Raw genomic sequence first — 18,978 nt, forward strand, 5'->3', positions numbered from 1 at the left:
AATAATGATTCTTATTGTAGTTTTAACACAGCTAGCACAGTGATAGGCATGCTGTAGACATTTAATAAATACTTGTTATACTTTTGTTAACCTCTAGATTGTAATTACCTTTAGGCCTTTATTAGCTGTATCTACCAGTCAACGTTCTTTCAAAAATAGAATCTGACTGCAGTAGAAAAAGAATTTACTTAAAGATATGGCTTGGACGGCTCACGGAATCTGCAGGAGGACTAGAGATTCCGGCTCAGAGGCTATGACAGGCCCAGTCCCTAAATCACATAGCAAGTGTAATTTCTTGAGGACGTCGAGAAGCAAAAGAATCTACAACTGGCACATCTGACACCCCAAAACAGCTTATTGAACTTATCGTTAATTCATTTCACACAACTTCCAACATTTGTATATCTTTGTTGTAAAGGGAGTTGAAGAAGCAGTTACCTGTTCCTCTTTTTGGAGAGAATATCCAAATGTACTCAGGGCCACTGACTTAGAAATTTCACTCAGGCATTGAGTGCTTCCGTTTTCATAAGATTGATTTGTGGTCCTTGTACATGGCGAAGGTACGGGCCAGCAGCCAGGATCTCTGCTACCTGGGTTTCCAAGTTTTTTCAGTATGATGTCATTAACAAAATAATTCCTGGGGCCTGATGAGATGGTCTACGTTCCCATGAAATAAATCGTATCACAGAGACTGTGAAATGATTGAATCCTAGAATGAAAGGAGAAATGAGAATGTTTACCTTTTGTACCTGACATTTGAAAGAAAACTGCTTCCGGTATATTCTCTGTGTACAATGATAGAGGAGACAATTTGTGCCACAGGAGAGGATTTATCCCTAGTGCCAGGAGTCATTCCACCAGTAAGCTGCCACATCTGGAATAGCATTTCAATTAGAGTTGCTCTATGGTTAAGTTGTAGCCAACATGATGAGTTAATTGGAGATGGAATATGAATACTATCCTCACAATTTTCAGTACTGAATAGATCTATAATTCCTGCAATTGTCTCAAACAGAACAAAATAAGCAATATCACTTGGATTTAGTCTTTTGGTAGGAAAGGAAAGCTTCATTGTATTCTTCTTACCTTAATAGGTCTTATTTCATAACATGTTAGGGAGCCAATGTTCCTCTATTCTAATTCTTTACTCAGGGACTGGGAAAATAAAGATGGCATGAGTTAAGTTCCCACTGGACCTAATTTGAGGGGGATTCACGGAAAACCCAATTTACTATCTTAATTCTATAAGGCTGCCCACTGATTCCTGGAATATTCTGGCATTCAGGAGCCCTAAGAATTAATTCACAATGTACAGAAAAGATTTGTCCTACTTAAACTTGTTACAGGAGTTCCGAGTCTTTGAGATGATTCAGGACTGGGAATTCAATAGGGCCTCATTCTTCTCTCTCATGATGACTCAAGTCAGGTCTTAGTCTCCAGATTTAATTTTTTTTCAATTATACAAATCAAATAGGACTTCAGGGCACCAGTCCTGTATTTAAATCCCTAGGAACCATGAGGTGATTAATAAACTATAAAATTCCTACTGTTTAGACCTTTCTAAGTAGCACACTAGACCTAATGTATACTATGATACCTATGCTTCAATCAGAGTATTAATTGTATCCTCATTGAAATCAGAATTTTCCTGATTTCACACAGCTTTTCACACTAACTGGTATCCCTACCCTACCGAAAACAGCCACGTTATTCAACAGAGATGTTAGCTTTGTCTTTCACCAATGCATGTAATTTTTTTCTCCAATAAAAATTTGCTAATTCGTGATAGCTTATTGGAAAATTAGTCTTAGTTTCAATACACTCCCCTGGGGCATAATGGCTGATGGAAGTGGGGCATGATGAACTCTGGCTTCCCAGTGAAGGTCATTCCTTTGATTAAGATTATTACAACGGCTGAAAGCAAGACAGCATTAGTTAATCAGACAAAGAAGAAGGTGCTATTTCTTGGAGTCAAGGAAGCAAGTATTAATGATTAATGTTGAATTATTCTGAGTTAATTTCAGTCCTTCCATATACCTACCTTGCAGTTACCCTGTTCCAATGCCTTCCCAATCAGCGTTCTTTCTAACTTTAATTTAACAGATCTAGCAGGAATTTAAATTCAGTCTTGGGATCAAAGTTTGTTTTGAAGCCCTACAGCTGCAAGAGATAAAAGATTCCTTTAGCACACTCTTTGAAAGTCTCCAACATTCATTCCGTTCTTTGAGAAGAAAGTGCAGGGATTTGAGCTCTTTAAGCAAGCCATCTCTATTTGCAGTAACCAATTCACCCTCAGTCTTTGAATTTTTCATGTTCTTCGTTCAGTTCTGTGGGTACATAGTCCCAAATGCTGTCTCCACAGCATTCTAGATGAGCACAGGTGGTAATTTCTGTTGTCAAATTTCCACTCATAAAACCATATAGATTTAAAAAGCTTCATGTCTCAACCAGTTCTAGGACACCAAGTATATATTGTCCCAATTCCCCAGGAGAGCTATTGCCAAAACACTTCTGATACCAGTACTTTATTAGCCCGGATTCTTTGCTGCGAGTAAGGAAAACAGGCTCCAGTTGAGCTAATCTGATAAGGAATTCATTAGAGGATATTGTATAGCATATGGAATCATCAAGAAATCTGGAGAAGCATACTTTTGGGATACATAGGATAAAGTAAAAAATCTTGCATAAGACTTACTTAGTGAGGTCATCACCGCTAACTGCAATAAATGCTAGATTGCTCCGGACACTACCATCACCGCTGTCACCACTACTGCCTGAGAGAGTTGCTCTGGGCATCCTCTTTGCTATTGCATCAATGGCTTAAGATTCAAAATCTGGGTGGGCACACTGGATTCCTATAGCTTTCATGATGCGCCCACTCTATCTGTAAGGGGACTGGGAAAGTGAAGACCTGAATCTTTCAGGTTCTGTAGTTTATGCTCTGTTTGGGTAATTTCTCAAAAGTTTGAAAAGGAGTTCATAAAGAGGATCCTCTAAAGAAGGGCAAACTAATTGGCTCGCCATACTGAAGTATTTTAATATGAAAATATGTTGTGTCTTTCAGAGAAAAGGAAAACAGGAAAAGCACAATTTATTTCTACACAACTACTAGGGATTAGGATCAGTTTTAGATTTATGCCGTTGTGTACCCATCACTTTGTAGCCTCATAAAATTGGCCAGTTCACAAGCTATTGAACAAGCTTGTCATTTAGTTTATGCAACATTATAGTATTTTGTCAATTTCAGTAGAAACTCTATACCCATGACATAGAATGATGTGAATAGACTTCCAATGATATGTGGCCACTCAAAGTCATGTCAATGATTTACTGTAAAAGTTAGGAAAATTCTAAGCTAATAAAAATCATTCAAATAGTCCCTATGAAATGTTTGGATAAAAAATCTTTATAAAAGTAAAAATTGAATAATTATAGTCAGAATTATGGAGTGGGTCACAATTTATGTATTTATGTATTCATTGTACTCCCTCAGGGGTAAGATTTTCATTTCAATCCTTGGTAACTTTCTGCCATTCGGGACACTGATTGAATGAATTTTCTTTCTCTCAATTTTTTTTTTATATCAGTCTATCTTCCTACTCACATCCCCAATTGCTTCTGGATTGTGTATGTTACCAAGTAAGGCAATGATTTCTGTCATGTCAAGGTTTGCAATTAATTTGGGAAAATCTTTGCTAGTGAATATCAGAAGATAAAAGAATCCATGCTATTTTCTAGAAAACTGGCTCTTGAGGAACAAAAAGTAACTTTATACCAGGGTGTTCCGATTGAGCAATAACTTTGACGAGCATTGATGAACACAATTTCATGTTCATCTGTCAGCTTTGGAGTTAGTACTTAGTATAAGTATCAACCTATTTTAGACTAAACCAACAAACAAATTAATAAATAAAAATACAGCCATAGAATCAATATATTTTGCCATGTGTTCAGGGTACAGTACAGTATTCAGTACAAGGAACTTTATTTGTTTTATTGGCTTATTGCTTACAGAAAATTTGTGTTACTACAGTCAGTTGTTATTAATATGTATTACTTCAGAAAGTCCTGCATTCGCAAACATAAGCAGGAGATGAGTTTGAAGGCATTAAATTGGTAGTGTCACAAAATCAGAAATGATGGTTCTTTCTTTTTAAAAACAATGTTTCATAGATTCGTCACATACAACTGACACACAATTTTTTTTGCCTATTAGCTTCCTTCATTTTAAAATGCCCTGTGTCCCTGTTCTTTGCACATTTTGTTAGATATTGTACAATATTTTATTACTGTAGTAAGACCATTGCTATACTTTCATAATAATTAAGAACGTCATCCATACAGCATTGTCATTTCTACTGAAAAGATTTTTGATTGTCTCAATAGGTTAAGTATTCAGAAAGCAATGCATAAAATGTGAACCAGCAGGCTTCTACTTTTATATTAACAAGTAACTAAATAAGATCATTTTATTTAAATGTGTAACACATAAGACATGCACATAGTGTATTGACAAGTCAATAGTATTTTTTGGCTATCTTTTTATATGGATTCACAATAGTTATTTAAATTTTACTCAAGTAACACATTGATATGAATTCATAAAAAACATAAAAGCACAGTTTCCTCCCTCAGTCCTTCCTAACCGTAGTCCTACTTTCTAAAGGAAAGAGTTTCTGTTTTGGATTATTTTGATGGATTTATAACTGAAGAAGTAACTTCTAAATAATCATGAAAAATACCTGATTACTTTTCTACATTTTTGAGGAAATGAATTGTATTTTCTCAAAGCTCTAGAAAATTTAGAATGCTTTAGAACACATTTGAAAATATATCCTCAATAAGTTCTGAACATAGATTTTGAATATTTGAAAGTATATAATTATATTGGTCAATGCTTTTCATGCTCATCAGTATAGGCAGAAAGGCAAATCAGGATATCCATATTTATGACTGTGAAGCATGAGAATAGAGTATAAATATAAAAATCCATAAGATCAATATGTAAATGCAGTAGTGTTAATAAAAACTTTTGCTAACAGGGTTATGAGATGAAAATCATCTGTATTCTACACCCATAACTGTGCCAATAAAATTCACATGAAGGATTATTAGAGGAATTGTATTAATATTTAAAGCACTTAAAGGAGTTCCTGTCAAAGTAAGAACTAATGAGAGAGACAGAGAGATAGGGATGGGGAGAGATCGAATTAGTTTCAAAACTAGCTGATTAAATATCAAGTGTTAACTAGAGTTACTATCAGAGGAGGGGGGCGGAGAATGAATCTTGTTCAACTGTTTTTAAAAAAATACATTTATACTTTAAAAAATATTATTTAATGGAGAAGTACTAGCAGTATAGAGAGTTAACATGGTGCCCAGCTAATCTTCTATAACTTATTTGGAAAGTGTCACTTAGCCTAATTCCCTTTGCCTCCACAGATTCATTAACGCCATACATTATTCGTATTATTCTTTGCTTCATGTGACCTAGTTTTCTTAAGAACAGTGATTGACTGCAATTTCCTGCCAGCAAGAGGTTGTTTATTACTATTATAATTATTGTTGTATTATTTTGTTTCTCTATAGTCCTCAAAACCATGTTGAACAAAATTACTTAGTTGGTACATACTTAACAGGTATTTCCAGATTTATATCTCCCTAATAATCCGGATACTAAATTTAGTTTTTCTGGGTCATTTTTATATAACCTTAATTTGTTTTCTAAGTTTATGCACCACAAAATGTATGGTTAGTCATCGTTTACTTGCCATTTGAAAAGTACTGTATCTTCGACATGACTTCTGGCATATACTGTGGGCTAAAATGTTGTGTGACATCCTTTAATCATTGTATTGTCTCTTTGTAGTTATGTAAATCACTAGGCATGTAATAATTCTAATGTATCACTGAAATTTCATGTTCACATTGTATAAAAATGAATTTTACTAATTGCCAAGCACAAAAGAAAATATATCCAGAAGCATATTTCTGGAGATTCTCTTGACTTCTAGTAGAATGAATTTCAGAAACTGAAGACATTATTTTAGTATCAAAAATAACCTTGTGTCATTTGCCATTTAAAAATTAAGATGAAAGTTTATCCACACTCACTTTCATAAACTGAAACATCTGTATGTTCTGTGCACAACAGGTGTCCAATAAGTATTTTGAGTGACTGTCAATAGTGACTCTTAATGACTTCATAATGAAGTCATTATTCAAGTGCCATGTTAAAACTGTGTTTCTTAGAAATTACATAGTGACAGTTTTCAGCTGACAGACACTGTTACATACATTTTGATAATCCAAAATGCATTCTATTTTAAAATACTATTTAACTGGAATAAAATTTACTAATTTAGAAACTTTCAGAAGTGTATTACAACAAACAATGAAAATAATTAAAATATGCATAGCCATGAAACAATAAAGTCTTATCAAATGTTTTCAAGTAAAAGATGACAATGAAATGAATGATTAGTTTTCAAAGTAGTGGCATCTGCTTTGTGAATATTCCAAGAAATGCTTTCCAATTTCCATGCATCAACTTCTTTATTCAAAAGAAGGAATTTCTCAAAGAGACACATGGGACCAAACAAAATGTAGGGTACTGTGAAATTGGAATTTTAAAATGCATCTCTTATTTATATGCTGATTACTTTAAAAAAATTATTTTAAGTATATCAAATGGGTATACCCTCAAAATTCTTCTTCATAGGGGTGCCTGGATGGCTCAGTCTTTTAAGCATCTGACTCTTGATTTCGGCTCAGATCTTTATCTCATGGTTCATGGGCTTGAGCCCCATGTGGGACTCCGTGTTGACAGTGCAGAGCCTACTTGGGGTTCTCTCTCTCTCTCCCTGTCTCTCTCTGCCTGCCCCCTCAAAATAAATAAATAAACTTAAAAAATTTTTCATCATAATTTTTTGCTATAAAAATCATTTTCCTTCTTCTAGTAAAAGTCTATACCTTCAATAACCAAAAGATGCCAGGACTCTGTATTCCTTTGCTCTAGAAGAAATAACAATTCCAATATTCATGAATGTAATTTTCTGTTAATTGACAAAAAGTACTTGGCAGCATTGATGAAATAGTTTGGATCGGAATATTGAAATAGCCCTAATACATAAAATGAATATAAAGTAATTGCCCTAAATATGTATATGTGTTGGTGTAATTCTCTTTTGTTTGAGTGGCATAGTTTAAAAATGATAACTTGGAGGTTTTAAAACAGTGTGTTAGAAACACTGATTGCATCACGAAACTGCTATTGACACACTTTGTCCGAATTCAGTTAAATAAAAATGACTGCAACTGACCATTTGAAAACAACTGTTTTTTGAATCGGGCATTTAAAACTAAATGGAACTTTAAAGAATTGTGTATAACATCATAGAATTTTAAGTTAAATGAGATTATGATCATCCATAATGTTCTGATTTTCAAAGGAGGGAATGAAGGTACAGAGGAAGGGTTTAATGGGTACCATGTAACTTTTTGGTGGGTAGAAGAGTGACTATAATGTCACTTGTCTCACCTGCCAAATAATACTTCTTAAGCCACTGAAAACACTTTACAAATTTTGTGGTGTGTTTGTGTGGACAAAAATCAGCCATACACTATAGTGAAATGAAAGCAACATGGAATTCTTAACAAAACCAATGCTTTTAAGAAATAGTAAAAGCCATAAAAAGGGTGTTTTTGTTTTTTGAGTCCTTGTTCATATTTACTTTGGAAGTAAAAGAGACATGGGAGAAAGGCTATACTCTTTTCTTTTGTGAAAATATATTTTTATTGAGGTAAAATATATATAAACATAAAATTTGCCATTTTATCTATACACTTCAGTGACATTAATTACATTGACAATATTGTGCAACCATCACCACTGTCTTGTTTTCAAAAAGTTTACATCACTGCAAACAGAATTTCTGTATCTAATATACAATCATTGTGTTCCATTTGCTCTTCCCTCACCCCTGGTAAATTCTAATCTATTTTCTATCCCAATGAACTTGACTAATCTAGATATTTCATATAAGTGGAATCATACAATATTTTGCCTTTTTTTTTGGCCTGGCTTATTCCACTTATGTATTTTCAAGGTTTATTCATGTTTTAACATGTATCAGAACTTCACTTATTTTTATGGGTCAATACTGTTAATATATATTATATATATATATTATATATATATATATATATAATATATATATATATATATGCTACCACAATTAGTATATATAGTTATCTATGGATGGATAGTTGAGTTGTTTCTATCTTTTGGCTACAGTCCCAACTATCTTTTATGTTTAGATAATTAATAAACTTTTAGATGCTTGCTTATTTTAGTGTGGCATCAACTTTGGTTTCTACTGTTGGTTAATCAGACATTTGAAAAAAACCAATTTCAGATAGATAATTAATGGCACCAGGACAAAAGTCAAAATTAGAACTTCAATTTTTTTAATGTTTTTCTCTTCTGTATACACTTTGTTTCAAACTCTTTCGCCTTGACACATTAGAATATAGTTAAAGGGGGGGCGCCTGGGTGGCGCAGTCGGTTAAGCGTCAGACTTCAGCCAGGTCGCGATCTCGAGGTCCGTGAGTTCGAGCCCCGCGTCGGGCTCTGGGCTGATGGCTCAGAGCCTGGAGCCTGTTTCCGATTCTGTGTCTCCCTCTCTCTCTGCCCCTCCCCTGTTCATGCTCTGTCTCTCTCTGTCCCAAAAATAAATAAACGTTGAAAAAAAAATTAAAAAAAAAATAGAATATAGTTAAAGGGAATAACCAGATTGCATAGTTGAATTTAAAAATTTTCTATTTTAAAAGCTTTCTCTTTCTTTGAACATTAATATAATCATTTAATAATGATTATATATATTTTCTCTACTGAGTTAATGAAAATATTTCTTTAAAATGGAGCACTTGTAAAGAATTATTAATATTAATGCCAAAAATGAAAGTTAAATTAATGACTACCATTTGTGGGAGAAAGTTCATTCAAATACCATCTAAGGAGAACATGGAAAAATTAAGTTCAGCTTTAACTTTCAGGCCAAACTATTTGCTTTAGCACAAGTTATTTTAATTATCTTCTTCCATGAAAGTTCTATTTTAAGGGGAACAAAAAAATAAAACAATTCGAAAGCACCAAAAAAAAAAAAAATCCCAACTTGCTATTAATTTGCTACACACAGAATCATAGATTGTATTTGTTTTTAATATTAACATATTAAATGTGTTTGGAGAAAAGGGAAAATAACTATTTTATTAAAGTATTGAATTTCAATATTTTTCCAGATGAATTCAAGTTCTTTATGAAAAGGCTACCCATGAATTATTTCCTCAACACATCTACCATAATGCATTTGTGGACAATGGATTCTAATTTTCAGCGCCGCTATGAACAACTGGAGAACAGCATGAAGCAACTGTTCCTAAAGGCGCAGAAAATTGTACACAAGCTCTTTAGCCTTAGCAAGAGGTGCCATAAACAACCCCTCATCAGCTTGCCAAGACAAAGGTAAGACATATGTGGCAATATAGACAACTAAGGACATTGTTTGGCCAGTAAACTGTATTTATTTTCTAAATGTGAATGTGGTGATATACATAGAATTGTGTTATAATTTGTATTATTAGAGATAATTTGAAAACAATATTTTCTCAATAAGTCCTAAAATAATAGTGTTTTCCAAAGTAGTATTCCAATGGGGAACCCATATACTGATATTTCCTTGTATTTCCTTTTCTTTTATTATCATAACCAAGAAATCTTCTGACTGTTTTGTATGGTAGTCAACTAATATCCATATTACAGTGAACAGAAAAACACAAAACCCTACAGGTATATTATAAGCATAGGATGTAAGCAGTACCACAAAGTAAAATTTCTCTATATGTAATTTTCAAATAAAAGAATTTAAAGTTTATTTTCTTTGAACATTGCTCATAATAAATGAATAAGCATGAATAAACTTCGGTCTACATCAACCTCTGAAAATTGCTGTAAAAGTTGTAATAATATATATGAAAAATGACAGACTCTTAAAATATTTGTGTCTGAGCTAATTTAGGGAAGCATAGTTTTTGGATTTGCTATTTCAGGGTGGTCGATCGATCAGTGCAGTGAGAAGCTATATTTATTTATGTGAAATTAGATTTTAAAAATACAGCAAAATTGGGTTGCCTGGGTGGCTCAGTCATTTGAGCCTCTGACTCTTGATTTTGGCTGAGGTCATGATCCCAGGGTACTGGGACAGAGCCCTGCATTGGGCTCTGTGCTAAGCATGAAGCCTACCTGAGAAACTCTCTTCCTCTGCATCTTTCTCCTGCTCACGCACACTCTCTCTAAAATGAAATTTTAGCAAATACAGCAAAATAGAAAGCTAAAGAAAAATATAGGAAAATAACAGCGAACAAAAATACATCTGTATAAGTATCTCTGTTATGTAATCTCTTATATGTCTCTTATATATAATGCTTGAATTTTGACTTGAAGCTTAAATCTTCATGAGGAGAAATAGATATAAATTTCTTCACTGAAAAAAAAGGGGGGGGAGGCAATACATTTTTAAAAGTTCAATTTCAGAGGTGCCTGGGTGGCTCAGTCAGTTAAGCATCTGACTCTTGTTTCTGGCTCAGGGCATGATCTCATGGTTTCATGAGTCTGAGCCCTGTGTCAGGCTCTGTCTCAGCAGTGCAGAGCCTCTTGGGATTCTCTGTCTTCCTCTCTCTCTCTGCCCCCCCCCCACCCTATTCCAGCTGTCTCTATCTCTCTCAGGATAAATAAGTAAACTTTAAAAAATTTTTAAAGTTCAATTTCAAAATAAATCATTGACATTTTTTGAACTCAGTGGCTTTTAGGCTATTCAAAACATCTGCAAATATTACCACTTGAGAATATTTTCATTGTCCCAAAAAGCAACCCAGTACCAATTAGCAGTCCCTCCCCATATTTCCATACCAAGCCCTAGGATATTTGCCACTAGAAATTTGTAACCTGCTGTTTGTGCCAATAATTTGCCTATTTTTGACATTTCATATACATGGAATCATACAATATGTGGTCTTTTGTGATTGGCTTCTTTTACTTAGAGTGCTTTCAGGTTCATCCATATTGTACCACATGTCAGTAGTATGGGTATATCACATTTTGGTTTTCCATTAATTACTTGGTAGACATTTGGGTTGTTTCCACTTTTTGGCTACTATGAATAATGCTGCTATGAGTGTTCGTGTACATTTTTTGAAATGTGTACATATTTTTAATTTTCTTCAGTATACCTAAGAGTGAAGTTGACAAGTCATAAGATATCTTTATATTTATCATTTTGAGGGGATGCCAAAGTGTTTTCTAAACTGGCTGCACCATTTTATATTTCCACCAGCCATGAGTGACCGTTCTAATCATTCCACAACTTTACCACCACTTGTTATTGTCTGTCCTTTTGACTATAGTCAACCTAGTGGATGTGAAGTAGTACATTTTGTGGGTTTTTTAAATGCTTATTTATTTTTGAGAAAGAGAGCATGAGTGTGAGTGGGGGAGGGGCAGGGAGCAAGGGAGACAAAGGATCTGAAGCAGGCTCCAGGTTTTGAACTCTCAGCACAGACCTTGACACAGGCCTCAAATCTATGAACTGTGAGATCATGACCTGAGCCAAAGTTGGACACTCAACCAACTGAGCCACCCAGGTGCACCAAATTTTTGTTTTTTTTAATTTACATTTCCCCAATGACTAATGATACTGGTTATCTTTTCACGTGTTTTTTGTCCACTGTGTATCTTCTTTGATGAATTTTCTATTTAAATTCTTCCCTATTTTTAAATTCTTTAATTTTTAGGGGCGCCTGGGTGGCTCAGTCGGTTAAGCGGCCAACTTCAGCTCAGGTCATGATCTCACTGTCCGTGAGTTCGAGCCCCGCGTCGGGTTCTGTGCTGACAGCTCAGAGCCTGGAGCCCGTTTCAAATTCTGTGTCTCCCTCTCTCTCTGACCCTCTCCTGCTCATGCTCTGTCTCTCTCTGTCTCAAAAATAAATAAACATTAAAAATTTTTTTAAATAAATAAATAAATAAATAAATTCTTTAATTTTTATTATTGAGTTTAAGCATAAGTTACATATTTGAATGTCAGTCTCTTTTCAGCTATATGATATACAAATATGCCATTCCATTCTCTGAGATGTATTTTTTTATTGTTTTCATTGACATTTTCTCTCTCTTTCATCAGTCCAGCTAAAAGTTTGTCAATTTTGTTGATCTTTTGAAAGAAATTTTAATTTTCTTAATCTTCTTTATATTTTCCTTTCCTTATTTGACTTGTCCACTGTAATCATTATTATTTCCTTCCTCTGTTTGCTTTGTGTTTATCATGATTTTCTTTTTCTAGGTTTGTAGAGAGAAGAGTTAGTTTAGTGAATTGAATACTTTCATCTTTTTAGAATAGGCCTTCACAGTTATAAATTTCTCTCTAAGCACTGCTATGAGTTTTGTTATTTTATGCATCCTGTAAGCTTCTTATTCTCTCTATGCATAGAATATTTTTTTATATATCTGTCTGCATATGTCCAGGGAATATTTCCTAATAGAGAACTATGGCTAGGGAAAACAACTGTTATTTAATTACAATGAACTTTATGCTTTATGTGGGTGGGTTAAGTGCAATTTGCAAACTACTCAAATAGATGGTTCTAAACTCCAACAAAATCAGAAATGCAAGAAGATGAGGCAGGTTAGGAAGCAAATTGATGAGTTTGGCTATTAAGATGTTCTGTTAAGCAAGTACAACTAGAACAGGATATATACATCTAAGCTCGGAGGAGATCTGAATAACTGGGATGGCAATTATCAGTGCATGTCAAATTGTGGAAATGGAATATAATACCGTGGAAAATGGGTAGACAGAACCTGAAGATATATTTACAGGGTAAGTGGAGAAATGGAACGTGGAAATGAGCAGATGGTGGGGTAAAATATACCTTGAGAGCCTCATTAATTTCTAGCAAAAATAAATAAAATTTAAACATACATATATGTCATAGAAGTGCAAGATTTATAAGAAAAACATGAAAATATGAAACAATTCAAATTGGATGTGTACAGAATAAATAAGCAAAATAAAATAAAGGTGTTTGGAACTACACTTAATGGAAAATAAATGGAACTAAATTAAATAAACCAAGGAAATAAATTCTTATTTTCTAAAACTTTTAAGCTAAATAAATCAAATATCACCAGAAGCTTTCTTGACTTTATATTTTAAATTTAGCATAATTCCTATATTGACTATTACTCATCACACACACACACACACACACATGAAATGTAGACTTCTTGCTAGATAAAAGATTTTACTGAGTTTGGATTTTTTACCATTATTATTTTTCTTTTACTAAGAACGTGGGATTTATTTGTTTTGCTTTTTTTTTCAATTTTAATACAGTAATATAAAATGACATTAGGAGACAACAACCAACAATGTACTATCGTCTGTTAGGATACAGTGGAAAAAAAAAAGAGCTTAAATATTTGTGGGGTATGTTTTGAAACATTTTGAAAGAAGTAGGTAAGCAATACTTGCAACTCACTTTCATCTGAGATTTTTTTTCTTTTCTGTCCTGCCTTTATGGAATTTTTCTCAGCTTTTTTCTTGACTTCATCCCACCCTTAAAATTGGTCTGTTACACTAAAATGTGGAAAAATAAACAAGAACAAATAAAATCAGACCTACAAAATGAAGCTCAACTAGTAAGATGACTTATTGACCCTTTCTATGTAATGACATGTAGGTTGAAATTTTTCTTTGTAATACGTAGTATAATTCTTCCTTGAGATAAAAGATACTCAGATTAATCTCATCAAGTTTACACTGACACCACTGTTGATCTCATGAAGTCACGTGACATTAAAATCCTCTTTCTTACTTGAATAAATTGAGAAGTGGTAATCTGGCTTTCTTGAGGTAGTCCCCTTTTGCTGCTGTTCTAAAATTGTTGAGATTACAATGATATATGCACTTCATAGAAGGGCAACAATTCTAGCAATTATTAAAAAGTATTCACATATAATAATTCTTACAAAATAACTCAACTACACTATTTTGTGCTGTCAAAGCTTATTTACAGAGCAGTCTTGGGCACATAGAAATACATTTAAGGTGTGTTGGTAAAAGTTTAACCACCAGCTCTCAAGGTGGGGGGGGGGGATAAAAAAAACTAATAGCATTTGCCTATTTTTGTTATATGCACAATTGGCTCTTCTGAGCTAGTACATGCAGGCAGCAGCAAACCACTAAACAAGATTAAGACATTTTTATGAAATTATCTCTTCTTCATTAGTAATGGAAGGTGGGATATGATAAAATCCCTTCTCTAATGTCACAGAGAAGAATAAGTTCAATTCTACGTCACTCTTATCTAAGAATTATGTCATGCGCTTCCTGTATATGCTCAACAACAGGGTTTAGCAAATTAGCTCATGGCCATAACTGGCCCTCCACCTCTTTTGTATCAGCTCCTAAGGAAAGACTGTGTCATACATTTCAAATTATTGAAAAAAAATAAAAGTATAATAGCAGGGGCATCTGGGTGGCTCAGTCGGTTAAGCGTTCAACTCTTGATTTCAGCTCAGGTCAGGGTCTTGTGGTTGGTTAGTGAGTTGGAGCCCCATATCTGGCTTTGCACTGATGGCACAGGGCTTGGTTGGGATTCTCTCTCTCCCTGTCTCTCTACCCTTTCTATACTGTCTGTGGTCTCTCTCTCTCTCAAAATAAGTAAATAAACTTAAAAAAAAGTACAATAGCATTTTTTGATGGATGAAAATTGTATGGAATTAACATTTTAATGTCCATATATAAAGAAGCACACTCATGTGGTTACATATTGTCTATGGTTACTTTCGTACTATGATGGCAGAGCTAGAGAGTTCCCACATAGTTATATAGTCCTGAAATGCTACAATATTTGTTACCTGGTTCCTCACAGAATAAAAATTTGCCAACCTCTGCTCTAATATAACATATACTCTGTCTTTAAAAGTGTTGTTGAGTGTTTTAAAAGTATTTTAATTCATATATCATTGAAATATTTTATATTATAAATACATGTTTTGCTAAATACAGGGTATTATAACAATCTTCATCATATGGAGAACTTATACAACTAGATTAAATCTTGAATCCTGAGTATTCATGGAGTAATATTGAATATGTTACTAATAATTTCTCTACATATACATCTACATTACATATTATAATGTATAAATAGAATATATATGGATATATGAATATAAGAGCATGTATTTGTTTATGTCACTCAGTAGCTTATATATACATACATCTATGAAAATATATACTAGAGACATAATATATATACACATAATATATAAGATTATTAACTATATACATTATGTATATACATATGTATATATAATTTGACTAATATAACACCTATAAGAGTAGTCTAAAACCCTATAGATCAAAATGATTTCAATTCAAATGCTATTTCAAATTGGTATCTAAATACAGAATTAGATTATTTCATAAAGTTGGCCAACTTTCCTATTTTCTCCTTCCTCTACTCCGGATCTCCAATTCTAGTACAATTCAGAATGATACTTTGATCATGAACTAAAGAGAACGATAACAACAACAAAAATGAACATTTGGGGAAAATGAATTTGAAAGATTTAACAGTATCTTTGGATAAGAGAGGATAAAATAAGTCTGAAATGTTGAAATGAAATAGCTGTTAATTTGTTTGGGAAGAATTGCCCTGCCCACTGGAACTCTCTGGTAATATGAGATTCAGGAAGAGTTTACAGGAAATCTGATTGTTTGGCTATCAGCTGGAGTTCCTAGAGACAGCTCTCCAATTCACAGACAGCAAGTACTCAAATATTTGATATATACTCTGTGATATGTTTTCTAATACTTTAGTTCAACCTCTAGAATCATAGGGCAGTGAGTTGTCATTTTATGTGAAATATTTCCTACTCTATATACATTGGATCTCCTGTTACAATAAGCATACCATGTTCTGTTAGTTTTGTTTTGCCAATAAACAGGTGAATGCCTTCCTCCATTCTATCAAATGGACCTGAGACAATGTATTAGTTAGTTAGGACTGCTATAACAAAATTCCCAAACTAGAGTGACTTATAAACAGTTCACATTTCTGAGGTTAGAAGTCCCAATGAAGGTGCCAACCTATCCCTCTTCAGGGCTGTAAAATGCTGACTCTCCTCTATGTGCTCACATGGTAGAAGGTGCAAGGGATCTCTTTGGGGTTTTGTTTATAAGAATACTAATCCCATTCACAAAGGCTCCATCCTCATGACCTAAGCACCTCCCAAAGGCCCCACCTCCTAATATCATCTTCTGTGGGGGTTAAGATTCCTACATAAGAATTTTGAGGGGACACAGATAATCAGATGATAGTTGACAGGGCTGGTCTCTACCTATCAGTAAGACTTTGAGATGTGAGGGTGAGAAGGGTAGCTAACCATCTCTTGTGCAGGGATTCTGTCCATGGTGGATGACAGTGTTGCTGGCATGTGCCCAATCTGGGGCAGAGCATTCAAGTACCACTCAAATCCAATTTTCACTTGACCCCTAGATCCAGTGCATTTCTCTTTCCAAGGTTTTGTTATTCAACTTTTTTTTTCTAACTGAAACATGACTCTTTCTGCCCCATATGTGTCACCAAGTATTTACAATTCTATAGTACATGCAAGAAAAATAGAAATTATAATTTTACAGATGAAAATTAGAATGGCATTTATATCTGACATACAGGAATAATGTGTAAAAATCCTTTAAATCCTATTTGTTTTTCCCTTTAGTTTCTTTTAAGCCCTTTCAGCCTATTTTATTACTTCCCTTTCTCTTTTGCAGAATATCCATTTTCTTCTTTTAACCCTTCCTCTTTATTGACCCTCATTTCTTCAGTATAACCCCTTTTTACCGAAATCTTTTTTTTTTTTAATGCAGACTTATTTGGTGCTCGTAGAAAATCAATTTACAACTCTTACTTATCTTCTGCAAAATAGTGTCTCTCCACATTGGATCAACTTCTTTTTTTCATGCATTAGAGGATTATATATAACAGGTTTTTTTCTCTTTATTTTTTCATGTTTTCAAGTATATGAGATATCAGATTATTCTTTCAATAATTTTCTCTTATAACATCAACTAATTCAAGTTGGTTTCCTTCACTTATTATAAGAGGGAACTTTTTAGTCAATATAAAATCTAATAAAAACCTCCATCCATTTTGATTATGTCCTAAAAGCAATGAAAATGAAGTATAAAGATGTGATTTGCCTGTGGTAATAAATATCTTCTACTTTCCTGTAAAGCTTATTTGAGATAGAGAAGTACCTTCAAAGTCTAGTTCTATTAATATGTTTGTTTTTTGTTTGTTTTGATAGTTAATTTTGTCAAAGCCCATGTATTACTAGAGTATGTTGATAATCTTCCAATGTACCATTATTGCACAATGTTGAGAAAGGCAATTTGGGAGAATATTGGCCCCAGGGATGGGGCAGTGAAAAAGCATAAGTTGTTGCCAAGTCTTAATGGTGCATTACATAAACTAATAAAGAAACTAATAAATACATAACATTAAAAGCAACAATATAAAGTAAATATAGCTATTAAACATTGGGGAAAAAATCACATTTTACTTGGCACATGAACCAAATGGAAATCTGTGAAGATAAATTGCAACTTCCTAATTTATGAACAGCAGAATTATAGAAATGAAAATAATTTTAAGTCATTACAGGACATTTTTATAAGTAGTCTTCATGCATTCAATTAAAGCAATCAGGGATTACAGTCTTTATCTTGAATTAAAATATACAATCTTGGCAAACAAAAAAGATTTATTTTGTTGTTTCTTTAATAATGAAGAGAGACAAACTTTGAGTAGATAAAATATTCACATATGACATTACAGTATTTACTCCTTGACAGCATAGATTAAATATGCTTAGAAAAGGCATTTATACTTAAGCGTTTTTTAGACTACAATCAGCTTGGGCAAGAATAATGATAGGATTTTAGGTACTATGCCCTGACAAAAAAAAAGCAAAGGCTGGGTTGGAAGTGTATTTCATCCAGATCACTTTTTTCTTGTTATTTTTTTTTTAATTTTTTACTTAAATTTGTATTTGTTTTGGGGAGAGATTGTGTGCAAGCAGGGTATGGGCAGAGAGAGGGGAGTCAGAGGATCGGAAGTGGATTCCGTGCTGACAGCAGAGAGCTAGATGTGAGGCTCAAAATTACTAGCTGCGAGATCATGACCTGAGTCAAAGTCGGAAGCTCAGCAGCCTGAGCTACCCATGCGCCCCTAGATCATTTTAATTTTAATGACCCTTATTTCGTTCTTGAAAAGTCACACTATACGGTGAGTTGAGAAAACCATCTCTCTTGTTTGGGAGATATGGATTTGAAAGCTCAAGACTCCTTCCACTTACCTTCAGCCATGTTTGTGTCTGTTTGAGCTCAAATTCCAGACTTGCGCTGCTCTACCCTCATTTCCCACTCCCTGGCTGATAACCTGATTCAGAGTTTCCTTTTAGTGGCGCTATATACACAGCAGCTTAAAAGCTTATCCTTGAAAGCCTATGTAATCTATAAATTAAGATTTAATTACTTTAAAATAGACTTAAAAAATTCTGTTTTAAAATGTAATCAACTAATTCTTTTCGCTATATTGTTTTGCATAGTATTTATCTTAAAATCTATTTCATAACCATTTGCATTTTTCCTGATTATTTTGCTATCTTATGCAACAATCAATTCGACCAGTTTTTGTAAATTTGTTTTCAAGTGTTGTCTTGGGGGTTTCAACTATGTAATTTTAAACTAATCTTTGGTAATCGTGGTATGTAATTTAAATAATTAGTATCAAAGAATCAATGAATTCTGTAATATTTAACTAATGAATCCGTAATGTAAATCCTTAAGC

The 18,978-nt window shown here is 33.6% G+C and overlaps 1 protein-coding gene across 3 annotated transcripts in view; it reads left to right on the forward strand.

Annotated features, from left to right (window-relative positions):
• BRINP3 (BMP/retinoic acid inducible neural specific 3) overlaps positions 1-18,978 on the forward strand; it is a 410,843-nt gene that overhangs the window by 328,003 nt on the left and 63,862 nt on the right. For all 3 annotated transcript variants that reach the window (XM_019822169.2, XM_019822171.3, XM_019822170.2), the window contains exon 7: positions 9,304-9,526. In XM_019822169.2, the coding sequence (XP_019677728.1) occupies positions 9,304-9,526 (223 nt within the window). The remainder of the gene's footprint in view (positions 1-9,303; positions 9,527-18,978) is intronic.

Source organism: Felis catus, chromosome F1 (genome assembly GCF_018350175.1).
Source record: "Felis catus isolate Fca126 chromosome F1, F.catus_Fca126_mat1.0, whole genome shotgun sequence".
Classification (NCBI taxonomy): Eukaryota; Metazoa; Chordata; class Mammalia; order Carnivora; family Felidae; genus Felis; species Felis catus.